Raw genomic sequence first — 24,521 nt, forward strand, 5'->3', positions numbered from 1 at the left:
GGATCACTAGCTGCACATTATTGGTGCACTCCACCTCTAATAACACATTATTGCATACATAGTTCTCTGTAAAAGTACAATGGTCTACATGTGTCCACGCCTTGCTTCTCCTCCAGTGTGTGATGAGTCTACCCTTCCTGGACTGTAAAAAGCATCTATTATAGATGGGGATTTTTCAGTTATTTTTCCTAGAGATTCCAGAGAATTACTATTGGCATCCATCCTTCAGTGGAGTTACCTACTCGACTGATTGATTTCACTCACTATGGCTGATATGGTCGTGGTTTTAATTTCCACTTTGTGTCCAAGATTGTGACATTTTAATAATGGGTAAGGCATAATTATCAACTAATATACTCAGGTGTGTCAATAGCCCTGTGTTTATATTTAATCATATCACAGTACATGTGACCTTAATGGTATCACTAGCCTTGGTCACTTCCATGTTTGCTCACTATAGATATGAATGTTCCAACACCTAGTGAGATAGTTGATCATCCATAATTACAAAGCCACACAAAAATTTCATCCCTTGTAGTAGGGATCACTCCAAAAGCTAGTGTTGCCTGAATTTTGGACAGGAAACAGTTTTTCTCTTGTATGGTTTCTATAACCACGCTACACGGTACTGAAACATTGGATTTTTTCTATATTAAACCATGGAACACCATTTATAATGTAGGTATTATCATTATTCCATTTGCCACGTGTACTTGTGCACTCTGTTGTTCCTAGACTATCTGAGTCACGATGGGTGACTTTTCTGTGAAACCTTAACTCACTCATTGCACAGATAAAACTGGCCAACAAACTCTGCAATGCATTCATCACAGGGATACTTACTCCAGATCTAATATCAGAAACAACCACTTTCAATTTATGAGCAACATCTCTCAGTATAAGTTAAATTTTACCTTTCCTTAATATCTAATTTGTCTCCATTTTCCAGAATGAAGGCTGTGCTTACTGGTCATAGCAGTGACTTTACTTTTAAGACTGTAATCTTCTGGAACAGCAGCAAGTCTACAAACTTACAATGCTAAAATCAGGGGCTTGATTCTAACTGGAGGACAAAGCAGATCGTCCAGTGTGGTTTTGCTATAAGAAAAACTCAAACACTTGTAGTACTTGAAAGATTGGAAGGTTAATGAGGGTTCTTGCTGCTCTGGTATGTACTAGAATCTCAATTTCTTGTTCTTGCAAATACCAGGCCCCATCTAACTCTGAAATAGCCGAACTGATAACGAAAATCCTTGATACAGGCTGATTACTGCTTTCTCCCAAACCAGTGGCCAAGGAAGGCTTGGCCTTTGTTAGTTTTCTAGAGCATTCCTCAACATCCACCACTTGTTGCTGATATTTCTAGATGTACTCACCTAACTCCCAGCATTAATACACTTTACCTCTTTGGTCCTTGGCAAACTGCTAATGTTGTGGATTAACAGTCATCCGATGACACCTGAAGCACTGATGTTGAAAGGGGATCATTAAAAGAATGTTACATTGAAATACAACTGTGTTTGGCTACTATTCATTTGAGATAATCACAGATGTATTTGTGGTACTTGCATGTTCCTTGCAGTGGTTTAACATGTTATATGTGTATGCTAATATGAATGAATAACTTGCACCTAAAAACTGTGAGGATAATAAATGTGGAATCCAAGGATATTATAACTGCTAGCTATCCCTTCCACAACTCTATTTCTATAATATTGAAAATTATATAACATTGTCCGAATTTAGTTGTATATAACAGTTCAGTATTGAAAACTCTAAACCCGTATCTCGATACTGTAACTATTTCCTGCAAAGTTTGTTTATTTTTTGAATTTCGCGCAAAGCTGCTTGAGGACTATCTGCGCTAGCCGTCCCTAATTTAGCAGTGTAAGACTAAAGGAAAGGCAGCTAGTCATCACCACCCACCGCCAACTCTTGGGCTACTCTTTTACCAACGAATAGTGGGATTTACTGTCACATCATAACGCCCCCACAACTGAAAGGGCCAGCATGTTTGGTGTGACGGAGATTTAAACTTGTGACCCTCGGATTACGAGTCGAGTGCCTTAACCACCTGGCAATGCCAGGCCATCTCCTATGGGAGTGATCTTGCATTATTTATAAGTTTTTTACGGTGATGTCAGACTTGTAAAATTATACATTCGAAGTGTCCATCTAAAGTCAACTTCCTAATGTAAGGTTCAACAAAAAATTCCCTTATTTGAAGTTCGCTCTTCCGAAAGAGCTGGGAATTTTCCACATAGGTATTTGAAACATTTACCACCTTTGTCTAAATTCTTTACAAACTGCTTCATCAAGCCAAATTTTACGTGAAGGTATTAGGAGTTTCTTTGTGTCAAACAAAGTTTTATGTTCAATATTTTCCAATTCTAGTATCAGGCTAACATTGCGCGACCATTGCTTCTTTATCCAGTGCTAATTTCATGTTCTGTTGCACCATTCACATAAAAATATGAAAAATTTGTATTAATGGATTCTTGACCCAACAACATATAAAGGACTTTTAAGTTTTCACAAAGTAGCCAACCATGTTCTTTGTATTTGATCTTATTAACTAGAAGTTCAATTTTTTTTTTGTTTCCTTAAAGTGAACCTAATGATCAATTGGAACAGATGCATATATGTTACCACTGTGAAAAATGAACACATTTTAGACTTATTTTGGAGGAAGCAATGAATAATTACCACTGATTTGATACACAGACTACAGCTCCTGGTTAATTCATCAATATTGTCGCAATAAACCAATGGAGCTTTTCGCGAAAAGTATGATATAAAGTCATTCTCACTGTTTCTATACCAGTAAATTGATGTTCCTGGATAAAGTAAGTTCGAAGTCTAAATTGTGGACCGCAATATTTCTGAAGAATTCTTTGAAAGGCCCAAATCTCTCACCAAATCATTAAGTTCACCTAGTGTGAAAGTTGTGGCTCATCATTTCTATTCTATCAGAGACTCATGATACAGTTTCATCTCATTCTGTTCAGAATCACATGAAAATGTATCAAGAGTCTCTGACGTAGTAGGTGCAGATACATCATGTCCGTGATCAACAGGTCTTATAGCAGAATGAAGGTTCAGATAAAAAAAAAATTCCTGTTTATTTTTAGTGATGTTGCATGAGCAAAAACAGTAGTTATCTCCGTGATTTCTAGACTTACACACCAGACCATTGGAATTCCAAAAGCCAAATACTTTTCTTACATTTATTTTATTGTGCCAACTATTCAACACAAATGGTACGAACTCTGTGTGAAGCCCAAGATTTGTCTTGGTACCCAAGTTTTAATCCAATTTATGCATAATATACTTTTTTTTTAAATGAAATTTGCAGTTTTGCTTGTTATTTTATAAAATTTACCACAAATATAATAAAATATGCTTAGGTCATTTACACAATATCTTGCTGTTAAAGAAAACAAAGTGCTGTCAAAAATGCAAGCACAAATAAATGCTTTCCAGAAATGACACGCCACACTATCTGTTAACCGTTTATATACTAGCAATGTTTCTCTTGGATTTTAGAATGATCCATAAGACTCTCACGGTGCGATTGGTCTAAAGAAATCTATATCTAGTGGTTGTCAACATTTTAAGCATGACAGAACATGACTCGATTTCAGTTAAAACGATCCACTTGTATAAAAGTATATATGACATTTTGTGAAAAGCCTGTATGTAATGGAGAAAAATTTACATAATTTTTTAATTCATTGCACAAGAATTATTATTGAGCATGTAAAAAGTTCAAGACAATAAAATTTTCGCAAGCCTGTGATATAAATAAATGCCCAAGCTGATAAACGCAAGTTTTGTAACGTATTTTTCTAAGCATAGGGCCCCCCACAGAAGGGAATCAAACCCCTGATTTTAGCGTTGTAAATTCGTAGACTTACCGTTGTACTAGCGGGGGCCAACATGGCTATTAACTAATGCAATATAGATTTCTTTGGTTAATCGTAGTAAGTTTCAACTTTGAAAATTATTCTTAAGAATTATAACTTTTGAGAAGCCTACAAAATAATAACCGAGAACATTGAATCTATATGAATTTAAATAACACGATTGCTATTACATTAATACATTTTTGGGTGGTTGAGTATACATTTTCCCGCTGCTTAGATTACGTCATGCTAAAACTTTAGAATAAACATATTGGTAGTAAGTTTATTAAGGAATATTACCAGGTCTCTTTTAAAACTTAGTATCATAGAAATTCATACTGTTTGTTTGTTTTGTTTTGTTGAATTTCGCGCAAAGTTAAACTAGGGCTATCTGCGCTAGCCGCCTCTAATTTACCAGTGTAAGACTAGAGCGGAGACAGCTAGTCATCACCCCTACCGCCAACTCTTGGGTTACTTTTTTACCAGTTTACCAACGAATAGTGGGATTGACTATCACATTATAAAGCTCCAACGACTGAGAGGGCGAGTATGTTTGGTGTAACGGGGACTCAAACCCGCAACCCTCGGATAACAAGTCGAGTATCTTAACCATCTGACCATCCCGGGCTTAGCTCATACTGAGATATAAATTTTATAGAAAGATGCATTAATGAATTAATTTTATTTTTTAGTTTTAAATATATTCTTATTGTACTGAAGTAAATTAACTGATTAATACAGTTAATAAAAAATTACAATTTCTTAATATGCAGTTAAGTGAATGAGCAATGACTAAAAATCACAAAAGGAAATGTATAATGCAGTCACTATCGGTCATAGCATCGTAAACGGACTAAGACGCAAGGTTCGAGTTTACGTATAGCTTATTCAGTTTCTGACGTTATACATTGACGAAAACTTAAATTAGCTTACGCAAATAAATAGTTTATCTTGTGATCCACTCGCTGTAACTGACAATATTGGCAATCACAGTAAAAAAATTCGTGAAACTGTGGTCATTTGTAAACAATGTAATATGTGATTCTTTTGCTTCGGTTTGAACACGCAACTTGTAATCATAAAGAATGATTTTGCCAGTTGAGTTGAATGTCAACCCTATTAATGAAGCATTCTTTGTGCGAAATTTCCAAACAAACAAACAAAGTCAACCCTATCAATGAAGCATTCTTTTAAAAATTACTCAAGCTACTAGAAAATCATGGAAGATTGTAGTTGCCTAAAAAGTTGATGCTTTAACTCGCAATCTACAGGTTTTAAACCCGGCATTGAGTTCAGCCAATCCAACTATTTGTTGGTAAAGAGTAGCAGAAGAGTTGATGGCAAGTATGACCATCTGGTTGTCTTCTCTGTATTTACCAGTTTAAAACTGGGACTGCGGCAGATAACCTTAGTAGCTTTACCATAAATCAGTTTGTTTAATTAACATTACCTCGACATCAATTGGGTGTCCTTGCTGTTAACACTTCCAGACATAATCACAATAATATCTCACGAGGTTCAGCCACATTAAAAAGTTTAAGTCAGTCTTAAATACGTATATCAAACTTTGATGCAACAGAAAATCTCTGTAATAAACGTATAATAGTAAAATTAAAATTTAAAACTTAAAAGCATGAAAATTAAGTACATGAAATTTTGTTTGTTTGTAATAAACCACAAAACTACATATCGGGTTATCTATGCTCTACCCACCACAAGTAATGAAACTTGGTTTCTAACATTGTAAATCCGTAGATATACAGCTATTCCGTTGGATGTTTTTGTTTGTTTTTGAATTTCGCGCAAAGCTACTCGAGGGCTATTTGCGCTAGCCGTCCCTAATTTAGCAGTGTAAGACTAGAGGGAAGGCAGCTAGTCATCACCACCCACCGCCAACTCTTGGGCTACTCTTTTACCAACTAATACTGGGATTGACCGTCACATTATAACGCCCCCATGGCTGAAAGGGCGAGTATGTTTGGCGCAATGGGGATGCGGACCCGCGACCCTCGGATTATGAGTCGCACGCCTTAACACGTTTGGCCATGCCGGGCGAGTGTTCTGTTGGAAGCGAATATATTAAAACATTATAACCAGTACTATTAATAAGTTGAAAGTACAGTAAAGAAATAATAGAGCATATCTTGTTCATTTGTTATTAAGCACAAATATACACGATGAGCTATCTGTGATCTGCTTCAGAAATCTTCAGGTTTAACACTAAGCCATTGGAGATGGGGATTGCCATAAACTAAGATATAATGTGTAATTATTCAGAAAGTATAGCCTATTTTTTCTCATAAAAGTTTAGTGACGAATAGTTTTCAAATATGAATCAAAGGCAACGATAAAGATCAGAAAAGAAAAAAAACTTCTTATACTAAATGTATTCTCTAAATTAATAACTCATGCATCTTTTTACTTCTTATAGTAAAGCCACATCGGGCTACCTGCTGAATCCACTGAGAGAAATCGATTTACTTTTTACAGCTGGACCTATAAATATTTAGATATCACATGTGTGTAACGTAAACTCAAACATTACTTAAATAGTTAATTTTTACATCAGACAGAATGACTATGCTAAAGACAACAAGCTTAAATTTATGATGAAGTAGAGCATACTTATAATTCAAAACAAGTCTTAAAGAAAATATTACGTTGTTTAACAATTAATTAGACTTATATTGTTTTTAATTATAAGTATATAATATTTCGTTTTCTGTTAGATGGCGTATGTGTACAGCAACGTGATTGGAAATGGTATTGTAAAATTATTAATCGGTTTATATTGTACATATTTAAAACATTATATAGCAAATAATCTGTTAATGTTTTTGTGCTACGTTTAGTATTAGATTTTGCAAAATTAGGAATTTTATGTATAATATAAGAAAAGGTGGATAAGGCTAAAGTTTAAACTACAGAATTTGTGAAGTTATTTCAATAGTATTAATAGTGATAGTACCGTGTTTCTCCGAAAATAAGACAGGGCTTATATTAATTTTCACTCCAAAATATGACACTAGGGCTTATTTTCGGGGGATGTCTTATTTTGATATATTAAAAAAATGAAGTTACAAAGTAAAACTATTAAACTAACCATTTAAAATAAACTATTATTAAACTATTAAACTAACCGATTAATACTTAAACAAACTAATTAACTAACTATTAAACTAATTAATAAATTAATTTTTTTTATTTCTTTCCTCTTCCTGCCACTCTTAACTAGGGCTTGTTTTAAGGGTAGGGCTTATATTAAAACTATCCCCAAAAATCATACTAGGTCTTATTTTATGGTAGGTCTTATTATCGGAGAAACACGGTAGTACTGAGTACTGTACGGTATACATCAACTGATCAAATATTTACTTCTTTTTTAGTTATGGTTTATGAAAATTTAAATACTACTATTATTTATACAGTTATCAATAGTAGAAATATATTTAATCATATACTACTGGTTCTGTTAATCATACTATAGTCTGGTACGTAAAACTTTAAATATAGAATTAAATGTTGCTTCTTGTTGGTGTTACTGTTAGTATTTTAATTTTATATGCATATGATGCAAATAAAGTAATGTTTATAGTGGAAAAATTACATATATAGAGTCTATTGAGTTGTGCACAGGAAAGTAAGCACCAAAATAGTAATTCAGTGAGCCATTTGTTATTGATAAACGTAAAATAAGTTAGGTCTGAATTTTGTTCTGGTACAATGATCAAATTAACTGATGAGACTCTTGGGACTTTTATGTTTATAGGGCTCATTTATGCATATTTGATTTTTTACTTTACTGAGTTACAACCCCCTTGCTTATCTTTAAATAGTGGTTGAAGCTTATATTGAAACTTGTTATATTATTTTAATTTTGTTTTTAAGTACACATAGTTTGTAAATCCTACAAACCAGCTTGTATAAAGGAATATTCCAAATTAATAAATTGTTATTGTTTATTAACTTGGAATATTCCTGTATACAAGGTGACTTATAGGGTTTACAAGCATTAAAAAGTAATACTTCACATATACATTAAGCCATGCAGCCCCCTTACAAAAATAAGGAACCTTTTTTGTTTATCCAGGCTACCCTATACACTTTATTAAACCAAACAATAAACAACTCAAAGTCATATTTTGTTATTCAGATATTTAATTAGCTTTCCCATAAATTAGTTGCATCTATAACATCTGAAGGTAACCTGTTTCAAAGGTCAACCATCTTGTTTGAAAAATAGTTGTCTTGGCTGAAGATGACTCCTAACATTTTAGAATTTATAGTTGTGACTCTTAATCCTACCATTCTAACAAATAGATAAAAAGAGACATCAACACAATTAGTTCCCTTAACAATCTTAGATGTCCCAATCTGATATTTTAAGAGTAAAAAGTTCATATATTTTAACCTTTCCATCCCACAAATTATCTTATCAGCTTTTAAAACTTTTTTAATACTTCATATCATTTTAAAAGTAAGGAGCCTAAGATTGCATGTAATACTCCAATCTTTCTCCAATGACAACTTCTCCATCCCAGGTACTATTTTAGTAACCCTCCTCTGAATCATTTCCAACAATTCAATGTCTTTCCTAAGGTAAGGAACCCAAGACTAAACACAGTGACATTGTAACCTCTTTAGACATGTATTCAATATATATTTGTAGATGCAAACTAAATCCTGTTTGCCCCATTGCTAGCAATAGCACACTGCTTGGATGGATTAAGAGATTGCTTAACTAAACCACCAATATCTTTTTTTTTTTTCCATAACAATGTTAAAGTTGTTCCCATCAAAATAATATTCCACATGCACAACCTTTTATTTATTATAATTCAAAGCCATCTGCCATTTATTTGTTTAAATCACTGAAGAATCCAAATCCTTTTATAAAGCAACAAAATCCTTTTCATAGTCAGCAAATGTAAATAATCTATTGACCATTCCTTAATTTATCCATTAATGTAAATTAAAAAGAGCAAAGGTCCATTCATTAAGCCTTGGGGTTCCCTATATGTGACATTAAACTAGTGTGACTGAACTTTCAGCTTTCTTCCATCAAACCAGTTTACTATTTAATGAGCCAATTTATCTTTCATGCCTACAGATATAACTGTTTTAAAAAGCCTTTTTTGTGGCATCTTGTCAAATGATTTCTGAGAATCCGGATTTACCAAATTCACTTGTATCTTTATGTACACGGGCATTTGTGTTGTATCAGCAGTGATATTTATCCCCCCCTCCTAAAGTCAGTAAAGAAAATTATATAAAAAATGTGCAAAATCACTCAGTTGATGCACAGTTGGCTTATTATTGGCCTTATTATTCTAATCCAAATTGACCAGATTAAGCATTCAACTTACAATACAGATCTAATACTCATTAAAAATGAGAGACATTACAGATATGTTGTGAGCATCAAAATAGTTAATTGCTAAACTGTAGTGTGTGTGTGTGTTTGTGTATATGTATAATATAGTGCTGTAAATGCTAACTGAAAGTTTTTTTAATAAAGGAAATAGTATTAGTCTTTGACTAGCTATAAGTTACAAGTTGGTAGAAAAATGGAAAAAGTTTTGACTAAAAAACCAACTCTGTATTGAAGTAATGAAAGTTTGAGTTGTAAAAAGTATAATGATTATTATCATCTTGTACAAGACTCAAATTAGATGTCTGTTAGAGTACAGTGTCTAGTTTTTATCTCCTGGATATAGATAGGATATCTGTTGATTGAAAAGAGACATAAGTGATAGATGAAAAAAATAATAAAACTAATTGAACTATGAGAAGAAGCTTTTGACATTCTTTTAAGATGTTACCACATTTGACAAGGTGTCCATGAAAAAATCTTGTTAAAAAATCACTAGATGTGGTGGATAAGTTGGCTCAGAAAATAGTTTAATGAAAGAAGGCAGAGGGTTGCTATAAAAGGAGTTCAGTCAAACTGGTTTAATGTCACAAGTGGGCTCAGTGTTAGGACCATTGCTCTTTTTATTTACATCAATGACATAAATGAAGGAATGGTCAATAGATTATAATTTGCTGATCACATTAAAGTTTTGAATGTTGCTGACTATAAGGAAGATGCTACTGCTTTACAAAAGGACTTGGGCTATTTTTTTAGTTGGTCAGCTAAATGTTAAAGGGTTTTTAATTCAAATAAATGTAAGGCAGTGCATGTTGGATATCATAATTCAAATAATTAGTATAATTTTAATGGGAATAACCTTAACACTTGAGGAAGAAAAGGATTTTGGTGTTTTGGTTGATAAGTCTTTTTATCCATTCAAGTAACATGCTGTTGCTAGTGGTAGGGCAATTTGAATTTTAGGTTGTATATACAGAAATAGAGAGATTATAGTTTTATCATATAGGTTTCAGGTCAGGTCTTATTTGAATTATTTTGTATAGTCTTGTGTTCTAACGTTAGGAAGTACTGTTGAAAAGGTAACAGAGGAAGGCTACTAGGATGATACTTGGGATACAGATGTTGCCATAGGAGGACAAGTTGAGATCTATGAAATTGTTTTCTCTTGAAAAGCAGAAGAGTAAGAGGGGGGGGGGGATGGTTTGAAGTTTTCAGATTGTTAATGAACTTGATAGTGTTGATACTCATCTTTCTTAATACTTAATGATGTTTATAATTTTAGCAGTGTAGGTGTCATCTTCAACCAAAACACAGTTATTCTAACAAGGTGGTTGTCCTTTGAAACAAGTTATCTTCAGATGTGATGGATGATGTACATTTAGAGGAGTTAAAGAAAAGGTTGTATAAGTATCTAGATGATATAGGCTGGCCTTGAGTTTTTAATTTTTCAGGCAGATGAAATAGTATCAATGAATCAACATGCCCTTTATTTGACATTAAATCTTAACCAGTTTAATGAAATTGAACATTAGGCAATTTCAGTAGCTCTTTGCAACAATCTATGGTGTCAAGTTTTACATTATTACCAAATTACATTTGTAATAATTGTAAAACCTGGTGTGATGTTTAAATAGAGTGCAGTGTGTAGCTAAATAATTATAGCACAAGCAGTAGATTATCTTGAACTGAGTGTAATCTTTTAGCATACAATAAAAGAAATATACTTCAGTGGTATTATATATTTAATTTCACTACATAGAGATTGTGCCATACTGTTTTACACATAATTGTCTATTAATCAGTTGTAAGAGATTTGAATTGTTGTTTCTTCTCAAATTTTTGGACTTTAAAAAGTGAAGAGTTGCAGTTAGAACAGAAAGATCACAAAACCATTTACTGTTATTTTTTTCAGGTGGATGGTGAGAAGAATTTAACCTAGTATGTATACTTTAGTATAAAGTTGATCCATCAGAGAGTTTCCTATGATCAGGAAATTAGTCTCAAATTTGTTTTTCAAGACTGTACATTCCAAATTGCATGTATTTTCACCTAGCAAGTGTAGTTTGCCAAACACGTCCTTGTCATTTGTTCCTATGAGTACAAGTATTATTCCATTCACTATGAAAATTGATTTACCTCAGTTTCGAGCCATTTTCACCCCTGAAGTAAAAGAACTAGTAGATATTTTTCGCCGACATGGCTATGAATTAAGAATAGCAGGTGGAGCGGTGCGAGATTTGCTGATGCATTTTCAACCTCATGATGTTGATTTTGCCACTACTGCAACACCTGATCAGATGAAAGAAATGTTTCAAGTAGAAGGTAAAATGTATTATTATAAAAAACATGTTAAAAAGAGCTCAGATTTAGCTATTGAGATCTTTGTGTTGTTAAACTTAAATTTTTAATAATTAATATTGTATATTATGCGTGTGTTTTAGTTGTACTTTAATGTATTTATATATTATAAATCAATTGGTGCATTTTTAATTTTACATGCATAACTTTAGTTCACATACATTGCTTCTGAAATTTTAAGAAAAAATTAATTTTCATTGTAGGGGTTCGAATGATTAACACTAAGGGAGAGAAACATGGAACAGTGACAGTTCGCATTAATGAGAAACAAAACTTGGAAGTAACAACATTGAGAATAGATGTGAAAACAGATGGGAGGCATGCAGAGGTTGAATTCACGACTGATTGGCAGCTAGATGCAAATCGACGAGATCTGACTATCAATTCCATGTTTTTAGGTAGGCCAGTTTGTATATATACAAATAGACGAGATCTGACTATCAATTCCATGTTTTTAGGTAGGCCAGTTTGTATATATACAAATAGACGAGATCTGACTATCAATTCCATGTTTTTAGGTAGGCCAGTTTGTATATATACAAATCGACGAGATCTGACTATCAATTCCATGTTTTTAGGTAGGCCGTTTGTATATATACAAATCGACGAGATCTGACTATCAATTCCATGTTTTTAGGTAGGCCAGTTTGTATATATACAAATAGACGAGATCTGACTATCAATTCCATGTTTTTAGGTAGGCCAGTTTGTATATTGCTATGATTTCTTATGTTTTTGTCTTTTCACTTCATTTTTTATTGTGTGAATTTATTTAGCCGTTATAATAATAGTTTTGTAAAGATGTTACATAAATTTTCAATAACATTCAGTGATTGCAGTGAGCTCTGATTAAATTTCTTGCAAACTTCAATCATGAGAAAAACTGATATCTTGTCATTGTAGCTAATAGGCATGGAAATTTATTGACACTTGTAATTATTTATATATTTTTATGTATTGCTTTAAATTCATACAAAATGAGATTATTTTTAAATTTCCTGCCTGTGTAGAGTAGGTAATACCTGTGTCCTATTGAACATTTTTTCTTGAATATTTCTGTAGCATTTTATATTCAAGTAGAAAGTAGTTATGAAAAAGGTTTTGAAAGTATGAAAGTGGAAAAAAAATATTTGCATATAAGTTATAAACTAGTATAAAAATGCTCAGTGAATTGGCTAAGTTTCATTAATTTATCTCAGGTTTGAATCTTAATTAATCCACCCCCCTCCATTAGCAAATGTGGGACTGAACTAGCAGCATTGTTATTTTTCTCTTAAATTAATTGTCACTGCATCATAAATATTTTATATATTAAATATACATTAAGATGTATATATCCTATTTATATATCTCTTCTGCATCATGTTTTCAGATATTTTCAAATGTTATAACTCATTTTACTTACATGTATCAGTTCTTATTTTAAACATTTCACAAAGCATAAAAATATTTGTTTTGCACAGAAACTGATTTATCTATGGCACAAATGCTTGGATCAACAATGTTTATGGTACCCAAATGCTGAGGATGGTATTTTTAGTAAAAGTTGTGGTTTAGAACGTAAAAGCTGGTGAAGTATAGAAACCAATAGGCCTATTATTTAAGTTAAAATTAAAAGAAATGTGGGGAAAAATATGTACAGATTTTGTGATTTCTACTTTATTATTATCTCCAGTGAGCAGCCATTTGGGCACTGTATTTCTAACAATGTGACAGGCAAAACCTATATAAACCAGATGGTGCGAGTCAGCTGGTGACCAATGTACTTTATTTGGACTTGCCATGCACTTTAAATGGGTATTAAAATATCCCTTTCTGGCAGGATACTAGCAAGTGAAACAATCCTGTCAATCACAAATGTAGTAATATTTTGTTCTCAAAATCTTGGCTGAAGTGCATGTACTGTGGGTGCATTCATATTCAACAGTAAAAAAACCTATAAACATTTCTTCTGTAATATGTACTAGTAATATTTTCTAGTGCCTTTAAAGCTTTAGTAGAAAAACTGCAAAAATAATTAGCAATTTGCTAAATTGCAGGTGAAAATTTTAAATCCTGAATCCCCATCTGTTAAATATTATCTACTTTGAATATTACAAATTTTATTATGTTCTCCAATTTAATTTCCTTTTTATGTATGTTACATTCAGTTACTTATTTTGCATAAGAATAACATTATTATTAGTTTTCCTTTGAAACACCGTGATTTCGGATTAACAGACTTGTGCAATGAATGCTACAATTCACTAGTATTTAGGAATAGAACTACTAAAATGAAATATTAAATCTTGTATTTGATGTATGTAATGGTGTTCTTTTGTTGAGAGGTTTGGACGGGACTGTCTATGACTATTTTCATGGAATTGAGGACTTGGAAAAAAGAAGGGTGAATTTTGTAGGAGAGCCCAGACAGAGAATTCAAGAAGACTATCTTCGTATTTTACGATACTTCAGGTACAAAGTTAAGCAAATGATTCTTTTTTAAAGTCAGTAAACTCACTTGCCTCTTCTTAACAGAATTATATAATTATGAGTTGAACATTTTTTTGGAAATGAAGTAAATACTTTTTAGAGACCGAACAGAGTTAGTTTTGATTCATTAAGAATATAAATGAAAAGATTACAGAAGAAAAAATTATTTGTTCTGATCCACTACGTGGTTGAACAGAAAACATTTAATGTTCTTAAACCCAGTACTTAATTTTTGAAAAACATCAGTAAACTTTAACTGTCTCTCTTTAAGTGACCAGAAATGTGACTACATTCACTTAACTCTTTGAAATTTCTCAAATGTGCACCAGCAGTCACAACCTGATATGATCAGCAGATGTTATTTTTGTACAATGTTTTTTTTTCAGTTGTGTTTGTAATATACTTTTAATTATTTGGTAAGTATCATTTATCATTGGTTGTGCATTTCACATTGTTTTTTCTTAACACTATCTTGATGTTTTATTTACAAGAAATGTGAACTTGGAATTGAGATGTTATTATAAATACAGTAATCATACATAGTAGAAAATAATTATAATGAGGGATGTTGTGAGTGTTAGGTTAAATCACATGTACCATAAAAAAAAAAACTTGAAAGAGCTACAAGATACAAGGATCATCTTAATGAATAATTAGTACTTGTTACTGTCCAGTGAGAATGTTGGTTAATATGACATTGTGTAAGAATGTTTTCAGTAATGTCTTTTAGCAGCTCTTCAGGTGATCTCTAGATGTTATGACCCAACATACATTGTAATGAGAGTCACCAGTTGTGGGTATACATGTCATGCTGATTTTCTATGGGGTTTCCTGTAAACTACAGAACCTGGCATTTGAACAGCTTGTTATATGTATTTAACTTGAATGGTTGAGTGCAGAAGAGCCAGTAGAAGTGATTTTCTGGCATACGAAGAGTTGCAGATACACGTGTTTGTGTTGCATTGTGTAATAAATATTGTGCATCTTGTTTTACATTTATGCCCATTGTTATTATTCTTTTTAACATTGATGCAGTTAAGTAAGAGTTTTAGTAATGCTCCATAACTGATATCTTGAACAAATCTCCAGTTATTTAGCAGACCTGTTCAATACCTCTAACAATAATTCATTTCACCTGAATATATCATGCCTGTCATACCTTTCAGATGTGATTCATTTCCATTAGTAGCACCAAAGTTATTAACATATTATGGGTTACCAATACTAATTTTAACACATACGACCAGGAAATTTAATTTTGTTTGACTTGTACTCTAACTTCTTCACTGTTGCCCTACACGCATTTCTAATTTCTATTTGAGCATAGACTGAACAAGTAGCAACTCAGGGCTATCTTCAATCTAAATAAACTCACATTCAACTAACCCTGGGCTAAGAATTACAAAACTTTCAGCAAATAGTCAAACATTTGCAAGTACCTTAAGGTAATACTGGAAAAACTTCCTATACAAGTTTCACTTTCAAACTTCTTGTAAACAGTTATTGTTGAATTCAGGACTGTAACTCAACCTTCAGCTTGAGTTGTCAATGCCAATATACAACAGAACTGTTGTAAAATGATTGGTTAAATGCCATGTGTATTTCAGCTCTGTTGCAGTATTGTTCTCTTGGGTTGCAGGGTTCAGCTACTGTATGCACTTTTAAATGTATGTTAATTGTGAAGAATTAACATTTTATTAAAATTCTTGTATTAGTGGCTGACAGTTTGTATAACTTCAGATTCTGAACAATGGATCTTGTAGCATGTCCTTTCAAGCAAGTCTTATGTATGCACTGTTTAATAACTTTCTTTGATGCCCATCTTTAGATAACTTGCATGTGATACTGAAGACCATGGATCTTGTTGTTTTCATTTTTCTGAATTAAAGGGAATTCTGCATTCTTTTTTTATTTTCTTTTAAACAGATGATATTTACATGTGCAGTTTGGAGATTTTTGTTATCACTTTATTTTAACCATTTCTGATAGAAATTTAAATGAAAATACATCTTCTGTTTCAAACATTACCAACTTTGAATGTAATGATTATTGTATTAAACTTTGAACTTTTGTTTTCTTAGGTTCTAGATAATACCTCTTTTGATAGTTTAAAGACTTAATACCTTGGAAAGTAGAAACTTTTAACCCTTTAACAGTTGGTTAGGGTTAAAAAAGCCATACTGTTGTGATTGTTGACTTGCATTCAAAATTTTATTGAACTACTCTTTTATGAATTTATGTCAATAAGTTTGGAATCAAATTGTAGATTATAATCCAAACCTTAATTTTATGTATGAGTTAATTTATTAATTTAAATGTAAATATTAAAATAACACATTTAAATATAGATTTTATTGAGTCATGTAGTGTGTTGAATGCAGCACTGTTTAAAATTAGATATTTGTGATGTTAAAATACTGAGCCTGTAATTCTATACAAATTATGAACTCAGCTTACCAATATTAACAAGCTAGAATATAAAATAAAAACTTCACATTATTTTATTTTGCTGAGATGTGGCTTATGGACAGAATGAAACACAGTGGATCCATTCAACTCTTTACATTATTTTTAAATGGTCACTTATACTCTTATTGCAGTATGTGACATGTGAATAACCTCTCAATAGCTTAGAATGTCACTAGTGTGGTTTTCTCAGCCATTTTAATCTTTGAAAAACAAGCAAGTTCTTTCAATCCAAGTTTTCAAGGAGGTACATTGTGTTTTTAGTCTGCTCGAAGTTTCATATATGTTTAAAATCTAAATAAATCGTAGTTACTAAGCTTAATAAATTAGTGGAAGTCTACAGTATCACTGAAGTTATTAAGGATGTTTTGGTTATTCAACTTTTATGTGAAACATAAAAAATTTGTTAGATATCCTCCAAGTGCAAAGCTTAGCAACCTATATCCCATAGCAACTGAGTAAAAAGGTCGTAGTAAAACAAGATAATTATTTGCTTTACCTCTTGATTTATTGTTCTATATTTTAAGAAAAACAAGTTTAATAAGCTATTTCTAAATAGTAATAACCTTTATACATATGTATAATAACACTGCACAACAATTTTTTTCAAAAGTTTTGCTTCCTGAAATGTTTTGCTGATTGTGACAAGTACCTGGTGGGTATGCACAAATATAGTTGTGGTTTTGCTTCATCACGTAGGAACTCTGAGAAATAGACAGTTAACTGTTTACCGGCAATAACGTATTTAATTGCATTTATGTTTCTAATACGCTATTAAGTTCAACATAATTAAAAGTGTTTTGCTTCTGATTTTCGTTTGTATTTAATGTTTGGTGCATCACGTTGCAGTGTCCAACAGTAGTCAGCAAGCATTGATGGATTCCAGTCACCCTGATATCATTTTTCCATTGTAGCAAAACTGAAGATTTTGATGAAATGGTATGTGATGGGCAAATTTGGATGTGATTTTTATGATCAGCTGCCAAAAATCTATAAGGACCACCCAACACTGTTCAAGAAGCAAAAACTTTGTTGTACAGTATAATTGAAATGTGGCTGTGCATAACAAAATACTAGTCCACTAAAACACAGCAAAGATAGGGAAGATTAAAGGTCAGTTTTATATAACTGGATACGTGATCTGAATGCACATGCACCACATTGTTGCAAATTATGTAGTATTAGGGAGACATGAATGGAAAGTCAATTAAAAAATTTACATATATACACTTATATATAGTGCTATGAGACTTAAGCTACTTAGACTTACATTTGTATTTTTGTGTTGTAACATGTAGTTATTCTAGCACAAAAAAAGCATAATTTATATGTATTTTCATATTTTTCTTTATGATTGTTACAAGGTTGGTTAAGTGACAAATCCCACATAGTTAGAGTTTAGAAAATAACACAAAACATAAAGTCTTACTGAAAATAAACATTTGAAATGTAATTAGGAGGTTTTAAAGATTAAGCAAATAATATCTGAGATATTTGGTATGAAGAATAGTTTTTTTTAATAGTAACATGAAACAACTTTGCATTCAGACTAGTTATGAAATGTACTCTATTTTCACAAACAAATCTTTAGTAAATATATTTCAAAATATGTTTTTTTCTTTACAAAATACTTGCAACCTTGACTAAAAGTCTAAAAATTTTGTATTCATACTGTATTCAAAGTTATAGTACAAATACTTGTGCAAATGTGTAAGTGAACTTGTGTATGTTGTACCTACCTCATTGTGAAAGGGTGAAAGCATCCCTACTTTTGCAAAATTCCTCAAGTATTTTCTTTCCATGGGTTGTGAAGCCTTCTAAATCATGCAGAAAACAAAGTAATCTATTGTCTGTGAAACAATTTTTAATTCCAACAAACTTTTAACAACTTTTAAGAAGTGACAAATGAAGAACAGCTTTCAGTGTATGCTGACAAAAATAATTGATTTATACTGGAAAAGATTCACTCTTCTAAATGTGATTTTTGCAATAAAATCATTATTCATAATAGTTGACAATGTTCTAAGTGAGAAGTGGTAGTATATGGCTTAAGTATTAACATATTTATAATTGATACTTATTATTTGTTTTAGTAATAAAGTCCTTTAAAATGATAAAAGTTTTTGTTTTTTTTACCATTTTGAGGGTATTTTGCCATTTATTTCCCTAACCATGTATTTTCTATTATATTTTGTTGTTTTAATGTGTTGCACAATCTTGTCTAAATATTTACAGCATTCTGCTTAAAATTTTGTTCCAGAAAGAACCAATCCATTATGAATTTTAAGAGCACTAAATAAATGTGAATGAATTTGTGTTCTTATAAACAATATCTTAACTTTTATCAATGCTCACATTAACAGTTGAATGATTATGAAGGATGTATGGAAGAATTTTCAATTTTATCATTATTTACTCATTAACTGTAGTAACATCTGAGTTTACTTCTACATTTAATTGAGTTGCCAAATGATGTTTCCTTGGTTTTTCTGCCACAGGGTCCTTTTGTTAATTGATGATACTCATCCATGTCAAATTGTAAACCATTGATTTCCATAAAAACAGGACAGAATATTTCGGTCCATTACACCACAGGAAACACAATGAATGTTGTTGTGTCAAATCAAATTGAAATGGAGACAAAATATTATAAAAAGAGCAACATGAAAAAGGTAACTTTAGTCTGCATCTAAAATGTGTGTATTTACAAGAAAAAGTGCATTAACATGAACATTTTTTTACATTACCTGCATTGTAACATTTTCATTAATATTCTCTATGTTGATGATCCAAGAATGGACTAGTGATTGGTTGTGCCTGGACTGTGAATCTGAGAGTTCATGCAATAACAAAAGTGTGTTTCTCACTTTGGGATTGTGAGTGTGCTATAAGAATGAAAATCAAATCTCATTATTTGGTCAGTGAAGAGTAGCTCAAAAGTTGGTGGTGGCTACTGTTTACCAGCTGCTGTTCTTGTAGCCTAGTCTTTTAAAATTAGACATTTGTATAGCTCTGCACAGAAATAGACCAGTGTTTAGTAATTATATAATACCACAAAAATAAAAGAGTACTTGATCTTCTGTTTAAAAATGTCCCTCTTTGATGGGGCAGAATCTCTCTCATAGGCATTTTTTGGATTTATCATGTTAATGTTACTGGGTGAACTTGTCTTCTTTATGAGTACATTCTAAATGGTCTGTTGCACTTAGTGCAGCACATAGTGAATTATGGGTGGCCTAAACAAAACCCACTTTTAGTCATGTTTATTAATTCATAATAGACACCCATGTTGATGGATATATAATGCACTGATTTTAATAGCAAAATGTTAATGTAGAAATTTAACTCATGACTTCTACATGCAGTGTCACTAGATCTTTTTGTAGCTCAAAATCAGACAACAGCAAACTGGAATGCCATTTTTAACATTGTGTGGTAGCCAACAATCTTCAATCTTTTTTAACTTTCAGTTCTCATTTCTTGTTAGACCCCTCAGTTTGCATTCCTGTATGTGGTGAGAGGACCTCCCAGGGAAGGTTCTGTTCTTTCAGTTTACCTCCTCTGGGATCTAAACATCCACCCACATGTTTGCCCTGTGTGGCAACTCGTGAAAGGGAGGAGAGGATCCTGGTGGTTGAGGGGTCCAATCCTAACACACCACTTTGGCCTTGAATTCCTGAAGACAGGCGGTCTTTGGGTGGGCCCCCTTTGGTCAGTTGGCTGGCCCACTTGTGCTAGGGTAAACCAAGTACCAGTGTTGGAAGTTCTCAACAGGTGTTGTGGACATTGTGTCTGATGCTGGTGTTTGGGTATAGTGCTCACAAAACTCTGACATTGCTGCAGTGTCGATGCATGACATTGTAGTGTGTCCTCTCGTAGGGTTCCATGGTGGGTGGGGTCAGTGGGCACCAAAATTTTCTTTTTCCCATAGATCCTCCAAATACAAATTTATATAAATTAGTGAAAAAACAGTCAATAAGTAAATGACCATGCCTTGAAGATTCTGATCAGCAATCTTCAATATCTGTACCACCAGCTGTACCTCATTTTCTTATCCTACATTATCTTTCAGAGAAATCTTTAGGGGAAATGTCCCCTTTTTTTATTCATAAGGGACTGTAGGGATTTGCTGGCTCTCCAAAATTAGTAAAGAAGCTTCTATCTGGAGATATATTGGTGGAAACATGCATATCTCAACACAGTGAACTCCTCTTACATTCAAAGGTGATTGAGGATACAGCCATTGAGGTTACTCCCCATGCTACTTTGAATTTGCCACAAGGAATTATTGTTGAGAGGGATTTGAAGAACATCCCTGAGTCAGAGATTCTCACTGGTTTCTCCACTCAAGGAGTTTCTGCAGTGAAGTGCATCTCCACTAACAAAGATGGAGTTACATTGCCGACAGATATCCTCGTTTTGACATTTACATCACCATGTGCACCTTCCACCATCAAGGCAGGTTATATAAATTGCAGGGTATAGCCGTACATTCCAAACCCTCTCCTATGTTTCCAGTGTCAGAGGTTTGGTCACTCAAAGACGTCATGTCGTGATTCCCTGACATGTGCTCGTTGTGGTGACAAGGACCACGATGCCAATGAGTGTAAAGCAGATCCACATTGTGTCAATTGCAATGGCTCTCACCTGTCCTATTTTCACTCTTGCCCTAAATGATTGGAGGAAAAAGAGGTGCAATGTTTGAAAATGATTCATTATATTACTTACCTGAGGCTCAAAAATTCCGGTTTACCACTTCATCTTGGACATATGCTGTTGCACTTCGTTCCACAACTACAGATCTCTCTGTGCCTCCAAGAGAATTGTTCTCAAAACAAATGTAAAGCCTTTTGACCTCCATGGTTACAAAAGTTGAATCAACTTCTACACCCATCTCTGTCCCTTTCATACATTCCAATAAACCCCAAGATCCACACCCTTTGGTTCCAGTTACAGGCATTTCTTCAGATACATCTTCTTTTCCCACTCCAAGATGCCAAACAGTCATTTGTTCGTGTCCTCAGTCACTGGATTCCCATTCCATCAACAAAGACCTGCTCAATTGACCCAGGGCAGATTTCATGGAGGTCGATAAACCTACCCCGCATAAGGACAGTAAGGAAAAAAGACGTTGTAAACAGAAGGGTTCTCCAGCCAATTTGCCTACATGTCATTAAAAATGGCCACCTTGATACAATGGAACTGTTGAGGTTTACGTTCTAATCTGGATGACATCAAAACACTGATACCTTCCTACCATCCTGTCTTTCCTTACAAGAAACACTTCTGAAACCTTCCGATACAGTCACCTTTCGGCAGTTTTCTTTGTACAGAAATGACAGGCTGTGTGATGGACGGGTGCATGGAGGGTGGCACTGTTGGTTGATCAGTATCTGCCCACCCTATGTCACTCAACTCACCCTTGGAGGCCATAATAATCAGCATTTCCTTGGGTCATACCGTGACTGTTTGTACTTTCTACGTGTCACCTGAAGACACCTATGATCAATCAGACCTTGATGCTCTTGTTGAACAGTTGCCATCTCCATTTCTAATCCTGGGAGAGTTTAATAGGCATAATCCCCTTTGGGGAGGTACTGATATTGATGGGAGGAGTCACTCTGTAGAGCATATGCTCTCCAATCACAACCTTTTCAATACTAGTTCTTCTACTTATTTTCATGCACGTAGTCAGTTGTTTACTGCTATTGATCTCTCAGTTTGCTCCCCTTCATTATTCTCCCATTTTTCATGGAGGGTTGACAATAATCTACAAGGCAGTGATCATTTTCCTATAATTTTGAGAGAGACTGGCCATGGTCGATGCCACCCAACCCATGTGCCCCGGTGGAAGATTGATCAGGTGGACTGGGCCTCTTTTACTGCTTTTGCAAAACTTGATTCTGCCATTGTCTGTCAGCCATCAATTGACGACTGTGTGGCAGCAGTAACTGACTGTAGTATACAAGCAACTAATAAATTTTTTTTCTAAAACCTCAACATGTTTTCCACTATATCCTCATCTGTGGTGGAATCCTGCATGCCACATGGCATGGAAGCCTCAAAAACGGGCCTGGGATACTTTCTGTAGGTATCCCACACTTTCAAACCGCATCACTTTTCAGCAGGCCAGTGCACATGCCCTATGAGTAAGACATCAAAGCCAGAAGGAATCTTGGATTAAGTTCAGAACTGGCATATTTTCTCCTCCAGTTCCAAAGTCATATGGGACAAGATTTGAAAGGTCAGTGGGCAATATAATTCTGTCCCTCTCTCAATCTTGCTCTCTGATGGCCAGGAAGTGGCTGATACCCAGAGCATTGCTGATATTCAAGGTGAAAGCTTTTGCCAGGTATCTAGCACTTCTGCTTCTTCCTCCAATTTCTTAGCCATCAAGACTCGGGCAGAGCAATCACCTCTTTACTTTCGATCTGATTGTCTCTATGACTATAATCATCCCATTACACTGGTGGAACTGAAATTGGCCCTTCATTGGTCTGGCAGTACATCGGTTAGAGCTGATGATGTATACTATGAAATGCTGCACCATCTATCTCCTGCTTCTCTTGATATTCTTTTAATTGTTTTTAACTGGCTCTGGCAGGAGAATGTTTTTCCTGATGCCTGGTGCCAGGCTATTATCTTACCTTTCTCTAAGTCTAGGAAGGATCCCAAGATTCCTTCAAACTACCATCCAATTGCTTTGACAAGCTGTCTCTGTAAGACCTTAGAGAGGATGCTTAATGCTCATCTTGTTTGGTTTTTTGAATCAAACAACCTCCTATCGCCCACCCAATGTGTGTTCCGACTACAACACTCCACCGTGGATCACCTGATTTGACTTGAAACATCAATCGGAGAAGCCTTTCTCTGGATATTCTTTGACATTGAGAAGGCTCATGATACAACATGGAGGTATAGCATTTTGCAAGACCTCCATATATATGGGTGACATGGCCATTTGCCCATTTTTGTTAAAAAATATTTAATGGACAGGAGATTCCAAGTTTGTGTGGGTTTGACACTTTCCTGTTCTTTTATACAGGAACTTGAAGTCCCTCAGGGCTGTGTTTTGAGTGCCACACTTTTCAGTATCAAGATTAAAACCATCACCGAACAATTCCATCCCATTGTCACAAACGGGCTCTATGTTGACGATTTTCACATTTCATGTAAGTAAACTGCCCTCAATCGTGTACTAAAGTGGACCATGGCAAATGGCTCTAATTTCTCTCTCTCTAAAACCGTTTGCATGCACTTTTGCTGCCAACGGGGTATTCACCATGATTCTGAACTCCGTGTCGATGAAGTTGTGCTGCCTGTGGTCCTTGAGACCAAGTTCTTAGGACTTACCTTTGATTGTAAGCTGACCTTTATACCACACATTAAGCAGCTAGGGTCAAAAGTACAAGAGCAATAAACATCCTCTGTGTCCTCTCTACCACCACTTGGGGAGCGAATCGATGTTCTATGCTAAAGATATATCATGCTCTCATTTGATCGAAACTCAACTATGGATCACTGATCTATGGCTCTGCCAGACCCTCGGCCTTAAAGATGCTGGACCCCATTCATTATCATGGACTTCCACTCTGCACTGTGGCTTTCTGCACCTCCCCAGTTCAGAGCTTATATGTAGAGTCTCATAAACCTTCCTTGCACCTTTGCTGTTTGCAACTGTCTTTACTATATGCTTTGAAACTTCATTTCTTACCAGAGCATCTCACCTGGGGTTGTGTTTTTCTTCATTGGTGGGCCATACTTTTTCAGAACAGATGATCTATCATAGCTCCTTTTGGCCTTCATATCCAGGTGCAGTTGGATGAATTGGGTCTGCCCTTGGATAACATTGCAGTATCCACTGGTCAGCCCATCCCACCATGGCTTCTTACAGTCCCCAATTGTGACCTTTCTTTAAGTCATCTGAAAAAAGCAGATACTCCTGATTG

General features: G+C 34.0%; 1 protein-coding gene across 3 annotated transcripts in view; it reads left to right on the top strand.

Annotated features, from left to right (window-relative positions):
• The first annotated feature begins 6,570 nt into the window (after positions 1-6,570).
• Positions 6,571-24,521, top strand: part of LOC143226132 (CCA tRNA nucleotidyltransferase 1, mitochondrial) — a 30,624-nt gene continuing 12,673 nt past the window's right edge. Inside the window, exons 1-4 of one of the 3 annotated variants that reach the window (XM_076456691.1) lie at positions 6,571-6,668; positions 11,189-11,598; positions 11,838-12,032; positions 13,962-14,088. In XM_076456691.1, the coding sequence (XP_076312806.1) occupies positions 11,259-11,598; positions 11,838-12,032; positions 13,962-14,088 (662 nt within the window). In that variant the 5' untranslated portion in view covers positions 6,571-6,668; positions 11,189-11,258. Of the gene's footprint in view, positions 7,397-10,552; positions 10,675-11,188; positions 11,599-11,837; positions 12,033-13,961; positions 14,089-24,521 lie in introns of those variants that run through there. The other 2 variants (XM_076456692.1, XM_076456690.1) reach the window with 2 other exon arrangements.

This window comes from Tachypleus tridentatus, chromosome 9, assembly GCF_004210375.1.
Source record: "Tachypleus tridentatus isolate NWPU-2018 chromosome 9, ASM421037v1, whole genome shotgun sequence".
NCBI lineage: Eukaryota > Metazoa > Arthropoda > Merostomata > Xiphosura > Limulidae > Tachypleus > Tachypleus tridentatus.